The sequence below is a fragment of the Semicossyphus pulcher genome, unplaced genomic scaffold, assembly GCF_022749685.1.
Source record: "Semicossyphus pulcher isolate SPU_LCO1_2020_fin unplaced genomic scaffold, fSemPul1.0.p SCAF_27, whole genome shotgun sequence".
Lineage (NCBI taxonomy): Eukaryota > Metazoa > Chordata > Actinopteri > Labriformes > Labridae > Semicossyphus > Semicossyphus pulcher.
The window spans coordinates 5,041,636-5,050,716 of record NW_027211701.1 but is presented as its reverse complement, the minus strand read 5'-3'; the positions used below and the strand labels follow the sequence as shown (position 1 = coordinate 5,050,716).

General features: G+C 36.6%; 2 protein-coding genes across 2 annotated transcripts; both read left to right on the top strand.

Annotated features, from left to right (window-relative positions):
- Positions 1-1,174: 1,174 nt before the first annotated feature.
- cwc25 (CWC25 spliceosome associated protein homolog) lies at positions 1,175-4,679 on the top strand. Its single transcript, XM_069676910.1, has 9 exons — positions 1,175-1,311; positions 1,810-1,982; positions 2,061-2,297; positions 2,382-2,451; positions 2,673-2,824; positions 3,016-3,088; positions 3,200-3,399; positions 3,851-4,018; positions 4,171-4,679. The coding sequence occupies exons 1-9, from the start codon at positions 1,294-1,296 to the stop codon at positions 4,280-4,282; spliced, it is 1,203 nt and encodes a 400-aa protein (XP_069533011.1). The 5' UTR covers positions 1,175-1,293; the 3' UTR covers positions 4,283-4,679.
- Positions 4,680-5,409: 730 nt separating this feature from the next.
- psmb3 (proteasome 20S subunit beta 3) lies at positions 5,410-8,916 on the top strand. Its single transcript, XM_069676890.1, has 6 exons — positions 5,410-5,519; positions 6,898-7,082; positions 7,412-7,519; positions 7,643-7,820; positions 8,552-8,646; positions 8,741-8,916. Exons 1-6 carry the CDS (start codon positions 5,517-5,519, stop codon positions 8,787-8,789), a joined length of 618 nt encoding a protein of 205 aa, XP_069532991.1. The 5' UTR covers positions 5,410-5,516; the 3' UTR covers positions 8,790-8,916.
- Positions 8,917-9,081: the final 165 nt, after the last annotated feature.

Genomic DNA, 9,081 nt, shown 5'->3' with positions numbered 1-9,081 from the left:
TATTGCTTACACTTATTGTTTATTGATTTTTAAATTTTTTTTGTTTGTTGATGTTATTATAGATTGTTGGTCAGTAGAACAAGTCATTTTTGAAAAATTGGTTGCCGTAGTTAATGTTTAGTTGACTGTAATAAAATAAGTTCTAAAACTTTTAATAAGTTAAGTATCATAGTGTAATAATTTGTATTTAATCTATTGTTGTCCTTTATTCAATAAAAAACTATATTCTGTGTCCATGTTTACCATTCATTTCTAATTGTGTTTATTTAATTTTCACTCACTTCAAATACAACAGACAAAATAATTAAATAATTATGAATACAATTATCAACAGCAGTATTAATAGCAGCCTATTAGCAGAAGAAGGAGAAGTTAGCTGGATATTTTTAGAGCTTGTTAATGCATGCAAGATAATAACCTGAGATAATAATACCACATGAGATTCTTAAATTTGCAGTTATGATTAGGCTTTTTTTATGTACATAGAGTAGCTGCTAAACTTCTTGTTGCAACCCTGTGGCATGTGACTTCATAAGGTGTTGCATAAATCTGATGGGTCACAAGGCAATTAAAGATAATTTACATATTGCAGTAGGTTAATTATTTTTCCTTGAAGGTGTTTTTTTAATTTGAAGTATTGGGTTCTTTTTTTTAATTGTTGGAAACCTTCAGGCCTTTACGACTCTTCAACTGAAACTGCAATAAAGAAAACTACTTCTACTTCTATTTCTACTTTACTTTATTATTATTATCATTATTATTATTATTATTTATAAATAACTTCGATATAGATGGTAGACATTATATTATGTAATATGGTCATTTGTTTTATTCGTTTTAGGGGTGAAAAGCCAAAAGGTAAGGAAGACTGTTGCATTCAGGGTCAGGATGCTGCTCTCGGTGCTGCCTGGCCCATGTAGAAATAATCTATTTCAACAATCGCATTGTAAACACGATGTGTTTAATTATGTAATACGAATCATCAACAACAATTGACAAAACATTGAAACCTTGCTCAATTGTACTAACTTTAACCAAAACCACTTTCAACTCTTCGACAAGTAAATTTTATTCACTGTTTACTACGACTTCAAGAATGTGCATGAATGCATCACGAGCTGGAACCGGAAAGAGAATTATACCAAACAGGAAATACACTAGCACATCACACACAAGCCTCGGTGGCTCCATTTTCTAGCTAACGGTGAACTATTGTTGTTTCACCCTTTATAGTTTAAAGGACATATTTGTGTATTTCCATTTTTTGTTGGACAGAAACAACGATTTGTCAAGATGGGGGGAGGCGATCTTGTACGTATGAGCTATTTAATGCACAACAGGTGCTTGTTCGGATGTTACGATACTATGAACACCAACCTCCGTTCAGAATATTGGTGTTTTAAAATGTTCTGTAGAGTAATGGCGACTATACAGCTGTTAGAACATCAGTTAATACTCGCTGGACATTTTTATGAGCCAAAGTTAAGTTCAGCTATTTGTACTTTAACTTGGGTTCTATATTATTTTTGTATTTAATAGCTGTTAGCTTATGACTAGTAACTAGCTGTCGTTAGCTCAGCGTCAATTGACTGAGCATTACATTTGAGAGTCAGCTAATAAAGTTGGCATTCCAATTGAAATATTTTGCTTAAAAAAAAGAACATCATGCTTTTAATGATTACGAATAAGGCCGACAAGGCAGTATATATATTGTCATCTCTTTTGAGGTTAAATTTGTACACCAAAGCTAGTACATAAAAGATTTCGAAGGTACAGCTGCTAAATCTATTCAATCTTGTCTTCTGCCAGAACTTGAAAAAGAGCTGGCATCCCCAGACTATGAAAAACATTGAGCGTGTTTGGAAAGCTGAACAGAAATATGAGGCTGAGCGCAAGAAGATCGAGGAGCTTCAGAAGGAACTAAAAGAAGAACGAACCCGAGAAGAAATGACAAAATATGCTGAGGAAACCGGTGCCATCAAGTAAGTTATTATGTTATGATATTACAGGAAAGTTGTTCTGTTTAAAAAGTCATGTTGTGTAACTTTTTATGATTTCAGAAAGAAAGATGATCGCCTGGACTGGATGTACCAGGGCCCTGCAGGCCAGGTGTCCAGAGATGAGTATCTCCTGGGCCGTCCTGTTGACAAGCAGATCACTGACCAATATGAGGAGCCCGAGAGTGGTCCATCAGCAGAGACTGGCCTCCTGCCAGGGTCCATCTTTAACCCTGCCACACCTGCCTCAAACCTCGACCTGGCTGCTAAGATCAGGGAAGACCCCCTGTTTGAAATCAGGTCAGCAAGTTCCCTTTGCTCTAGTGATTTGAAAATATTGTAAAAGTTGCACGGTTTAATTTGGGTTTTCTTTGTTTTCTGAAGAAAACGTGAGGAAGAGAAGAAGAGAGAAGTCCTGACTAACCCTGTGAAGATGAAGAAAATTAAAGAAATGGTAAAATTACTGTTTAAATGTTTTGGATGTTTGGATGATTTGATTATTTTGCTGTTAATAACCAACTCACTCTCTTCTGATATTTACATGTATTTTTATTGGCTTTATTCTGAGATCATTCTTTAACTTTATGGACGCAAGACAGCTATGTTGTGTCAAGAGGGGGAGACTGCAATTTTATTTATGGATGTTTTACCATCAACTGTTTCGATCTATTCCAGCTGCGACAGAATCTTGACAAGAAAGACAAGAAAAAGAAGAGGAAGAAGGACAAAAAGGTGAAAAAAGGCGACAAAGAGAGGAGAAAAGAGAAGAAGCATAAGAGAAGGAATTCAAGTTCAAGCTCAGAGGAAGAAGAAGAGAAAAAACACAGGTATGAAAGGAGATTAAGACATAATTGGAAAATATTGTATATATGTGGTTTATTACAGCTGGAACAACAAAGCACATGATAAATAATACAAAAATATAAAGTTTTCTTTTAAGGTATTCACATTATTACTGCTGTTTTGGCACACAGAGCATGTTCAGTTAAGTAAAATTTGTAAATTATCTTTTTTTTAGGTCACATTCACGAGATGAATCTATTGCAGACACCAAATCGCGTTCTCATCATATTCCAGGCTATGGCCTTCAGGTAAGAAAGCAGCCGAGCATAATATTTTTTTTTCTTCTCACTCATACAACTGTGCATCCCTCACTGGACCTGAAAACCTATAAGTCCTAACAGTTTGGTCTTTCCTCTCAGCTCCCTGCTGGCAGACATCACCAGTCCTCAGCTACCTCCAATCACTCAGGGCGCCGAGAGAGGAGCCGCTCCCGATCGCCTCACAGGAACAACAGTAGGGAAAATCACTCCTACTCGCACAGAGGAGACAGGAGGGTCGAGCCCAGGGCTTCCAGCCCGCAGAGAGAGCGGAACCAAAGACAGAAGCATCACGTGTCAAAGTAAGAGTTAACAGTGCTCAAAAATTAATTTCTTTTTGTTGCTTGATTATAGAATTATGTGATTCATCTTTTAACTTGTTTGTCTAATTACTGAAGTCAATCTTTCCTCAGTAGATTGCAATGTTGGAGTCTCCCTCCAGTATTCAGCCTTAAACACTGTCTTTCTGTTGCTACCATGGTATATCCTCTTCTCTTTCTTTTTACATGTTTTGCTGAATTACTGCTTACATTCTTTTCGCTGCTTTTTTGATCATAGATGCTCAATATCAAAAATATGCTATTAAAGATGCAGAATAATGAAAACTTGCCCTCAATGCAAAAAACCCCCAACTTTTTCACAACTTTACATAAAATAAGAACATATTTTTAGTATACATATATTTTTCAGAGCACTGATTAAATTGCCACCCACACTGACTCTACTAATTTTTATTTTTTCTGTCTGATGTAGGAAGCTCTCTGCAGAGGAGCTGGAGCACAAGAGGCGGGAGATGATGGACCAGGCCAAGCAGAGGGAGGAGGACAGGGAGAATAATGTGAGGAGATACAAGAGGCAAGACGAGCAGGAAAAGCAGCGGGAACAAAATGCCAAGCAGGACCGTCATGCTGGCTTCATTCAGTAAGTTTTCAAGACAGTGACGAGAGAAAGAGAGAGAGACATATGTGGACACATGCCTACTTTTTGTCCTCCTGAAGGCTGTTGATTTTTAATCATCTTTCACAGTTAATGTTTGGTAACACTCCAGTAACACTGACCTCTCTCTTTTGCAGTAACATGAAGCTGGAGAGTGCTGCCAGCTCTTCCTTAGAGGACAGAGTGAAGAGGAACATCCACTCCATTCAGAGGACACCAGCGTCCCTGGACAACTTCATGAAGAGATGAAGACACAGAAAATGTATTGTACAGATAGTCTAATAATGAACTGACTGTAAAGGCTCGACAAAACTTCCTATGCATTGAGGATTGATGGTATGTTGGGAGTATGCTTGGCTCTATTCCTACCCATGGCTTTTATTTTGAAAAGCAGTTTCCACAATGTTATCATATTTTATATTTCAGACAAAGTGCCTGTCATGGCTGATGTCTTCAAGTTAACCCTTTTTGTGTCAGTATGATTCACAAATTTTCACAGTATACTGTTTTTGTTTTTACAGTACAATAGGACCTGTTTTTTTTTTACCTCAAAGGTTTTTTTGTAAGATACTGTATTGTTGTGGTTGTGACTTTGTATAATCCAGTGAGTAGCTAATGGAATTAAAAACATATTTCCAGACCTCCATTATTTGTCTTCACTGGGGATTCTTTGTCAGACTCTGCAATATATAAAACACCCCCTTGAGCCTAAACCTTGCAAAAATATTCACATTAACATCTCCATCATCAATGGAACAGTTCAGCTGACACAAAATGATTGCCTCTTTGTTTTCTGTGATAAAAATATATTTACAGAGCTCCCTTAATTTATCACCAAGAGTTGTTTTAATTAAGATGTGTTTTGGAAATTAAATTTACAGTGTTTAAAATCCTCAGAAGTAGATTTATGTTGTGATGCTATTGTAGTAATTTAATTGTCAATTGACATTTTATTTATTAGTCAGAATTGCATGCATTGCAGTGCATTGTTTAAGTTGTGGAGTTACAGTGTAGTTTCACAAACAATTGGACCACATGCCAGGTCTTGTTTTAACTTTTTTTTCAATTATTTCCATCTATTATTCTCTCACTCACCACTAAAATAATGGTTGGTTGTGTTGCTATACCGGTGATGGTCGCCCTCAAACCAGGACTTTAATGACAAGCTATTTTTCAATTCACCTGCAAAATTTGGAAGAAAAAACTTCTGGGTTTTAATTTCACTTTAACGCACCTCAAACAAACTATGCACGCACCGTACGCCTCTGCCTATATCGTCCAATGACAGCAGCACATTGCGGCAAGTGCACTTAATCTGGCCAATTGCTTTTGCGAAAGCGATGACGTAGGATAAACCATGGTAGTCTGATCTTTGTGTTTCTAAATCGTGTAGTCACTCTGTGAAACGAGCAGTCATTCTAAATAGCAAAGGAGTAAAGATTGCAAATTTTAGCAGTTGGGAATATACCACAAAAGCGCCAACATGGTAAGAACAGCATACATTTGATCATATGGGAATAGCTTGTTTGGTAAAATGGTTTCATATGAGTTCTTAGGGCTAAAAGTTTCAAAGCTTGGCCAAGCTAATGCTGGTAGCTTATAGATATACAGCATCTAGCTTGCTCACTAATGTTAGTTAATATTCTCTTATAACGTTTGAATTCAATGTAATTGAAATCGGTCTTTAGATAACTCTATGCTTTAAATAAAGCCTCGGATACGGAAGCGTAACAATAAATTAAAATAGTAGCCGATAATAGGCGATCAGCTAAATCTTTAGCATACCTAGCTGCACATTAGCTACCGTTGAAACCTTTCAAGTATACTGTACAATTCGTGAGATTACAGTGTTTTTCGGAATTCACCTCTCAATACATTTTAGTCTTTGTAACTGAGGTACACTTAAACTATTGTAGCTTAGTTTGTGTCATTACCAGCCAACGTTTGATCACCAATTATCAGCTTGATTAGCCGCAACGTCTTATGGCTAGCATTTGGTGAAGGTTTTTTTTTCCCCCAAAACTTTAATAACAATTTTACAGGACAATCTATCGTAGGAAACAGATTTTGCATTCCTCCAACAACTTGAATAACAAAAAAGGAAAAGATCAAGGCCTTTTACTAAATAAATAAATAAATACATAGCAGAAAATATAGTATTATAAATCTATACATAATTAAAAATAAAGTATTAATATACTTAAGGCAAGGCATCTTCACATTTTGCATACAAGAATCCTTAGTCTGTTAACAATTGCATGTTCTTTTTTTCACCATTTGTCTAACTTTGGGACCTTAATTCAGTAGAACACTTACAACTCACATGTCATCTTAGGGAATACATCAATAATATAAATCACATACTCAAAAAAAGCTTTGTTCACCAGCATTAGTTGATGTTTGTAGAAAAGCAAAATAACATTTGGTGAAGGTAAAGGTAGCTAACTAATATACTGACTTTTCCCCCCATTCAGATATTTGTCAGAATGTATTTAGAAACACTACATACTTTGTTGTGCTGATATTAAACATATTTACTGAATTCTTTCATTTTTCCATATGCTGTGGTTCCGGTTCTTATTTCTGCCTTTTATTGATTTTATTGTTATTAATCTGTATGCTTCATTGAAATGCTTTAACTTGCAAATATTTTTTTTATCATTGATAACTCTGCCCATTATATCAACCAACTGATATCAATAAAAATGGGAAATACATATCATTATCTCTTATAAAGCCGAAATAGCTTTCTTTAGTTGCTTTATTCATTCACCAGGACGGCTGCTAATGAATTCTGTCAATTGAGTAAGAAATTAAAATGTTCACTTCTGATTGACTTACCTGCACTCACCTTCTTCATCCAGTCTATTATGTCCTATAACGGAGGGGCCGTCATGGCCATGCGTGGGAAGAATTGTGTGGCGATAGCAGCAGACCGGAGATTTGGCATTCAAGCTCAGATGGTCACCACAGATTTCCAGAAGATTTTCCCCATGGGAGAGAGGCTGTTCATCGGCCTTGCTGGACTGGCAACTGATGTTCAGACAGTGTGAGTGTGTTTAGCCCCCATATTTGTCACTCTGGTAGTGACAACGCAGTTCTTTCACCAACAGGGCATGATGATTTGTTTTTTTTGAAGCTTCAGATGTTAGTTGTAGGTACCGACAAACACAAATTTAGAGAGAGCCTGGAATCAATGTCACTTATTCCTGTACAATAATGTGCTGTTTACTTAATTACTACTATTTATTGTTGCTGCAAACTATCACAGGATACTGTGGTTAAGTAATGCTGTTCATCTAAGCTAGGTAATTGTTTAATTTCAAATAGTAACGTGTGTGCTTTTTTGGTAACTGGATGTCTTTTCCTTGTATGTAGAGCTCAGAGACTTAAATTCAGACTGAACCTGTATGAGCTGAAGGAGGGTCGTCAGATCAAGCCAAAGACTTTCATGAGCATGGTGTCCAACCTGCTGTATGAAAGGAGGTGAGTGCACTGATGTAGACAGCACCCATGTTAAACAAGCTGCAGAAAGACAAAATAATGTAGCCATAGATAATTGCATAATCTGTAAATGATGTGGTGGTTAATATGTGATCATCTCATTAGGTTTGGGCCATACTACATCGAGCCTGTGATCGCAGGACTAGATCCCAAAACCTTAGAGCCATTCATCTGCTCCTTGGATTTGATTGGCTGCCCCATGGTGACAGAAGACTTTGTTGTGAGCGGGACCTGCTCAGAGCAGATGTACGGCATGTGTGAATCTTTGTGGGAGCCAGACATGGTGAGTGTAATGTGAAGTTTCAAATTTAAACAAGTTTGTTTAATTGTTTTTTTATGTGCTTGTGGATTTAGAAAATTCAAACTAATTATAAATATTGTATGTGGGAAAGATTCCTATCATGTATGAAAAAAATATGGTATGATTCTGGAAGAAAAAATGTGTGTGTGTTGATTTTGGCGCCCCCTGTGACAAAGCCGTACCTCTTATCCCTTTGCTGATTTTGTCCTGTACATGATTTAGTAGTGGTTTTTAACAAAAATCTCATCCTGCTATTTTTTAACAGTCATATGTATCACTAACTTTATTTACATATATTTGCCCAGGAAAATGTAAACAAAGGCAGCATGCAGTTAATCGCTTCGTCTGACACCTTCCCCCGCCAGCAGTTTCAGTGCTAAAGAATAACTAAATAGAAATAATCAATCTTGTCGCTGATGTCATCAGAATTATTTTCAGTCTATTTCATAACCAGCAAAAAACTCCTCACTGGAGCTTTTAATATCTACAGAGAAGTCTGGAAACTTGAGTCTAGTAAGGTATAATAAGGAAATAAAAAATGTTTAGGAATCTTGGGGGAGAGATTTTAACATAGTTTTTAACTTGAGATGAAAACAACCATTTGTAGCCATTGTAACTCGTGCAGTATGTGAGGTATATTTAGGTTCCAGTCTTTAAAGCCACAGGTTAAAAATGCTCGACTGTTTATGTGAGATATATGTTTGATCTTGCAGGAACCAGAGGACCTGTTCGAGACCATCTCCCAAGCGATGCTGAATGCAGTTGATAGAGATGCAGTGTCTGGTATGGGAGTGGTTGTACATGTCATGTAAGTACGGTGATAAAAAAGTATAGTATGCACAGAGTACCTTAACCTGGTGTTTGCAGTAATTGACAACCTTCTCTCTTATTTTCTCTGGCAGTGAGAAAGACAAGATCACCACAAGAACCCTGAAGGCCAGGATGGATTAGAGCTTCTGTTTCTCCCCGCACTTCACCAACACAAATGTTTTGTATAAAATAATAAACGATGCTTGTACTGTCCTCTTTTTTTTCTTATTGATACTGTTCAATAAATAAACACAAGTTGAAACAATAATCTTGATTGATACCTTTGTTTGAGGGGCTTGTACTACCTTTTTACTGCACTACGATCTGTTGCATGTTGATTATTTCTGTAGGTTCTGCGTTAAAGCAAGATGAAATACTTGCCACCTAAAAATTCTAATTAAAGGAAGGTAACCCCTGCATGGCTGGCCATCCT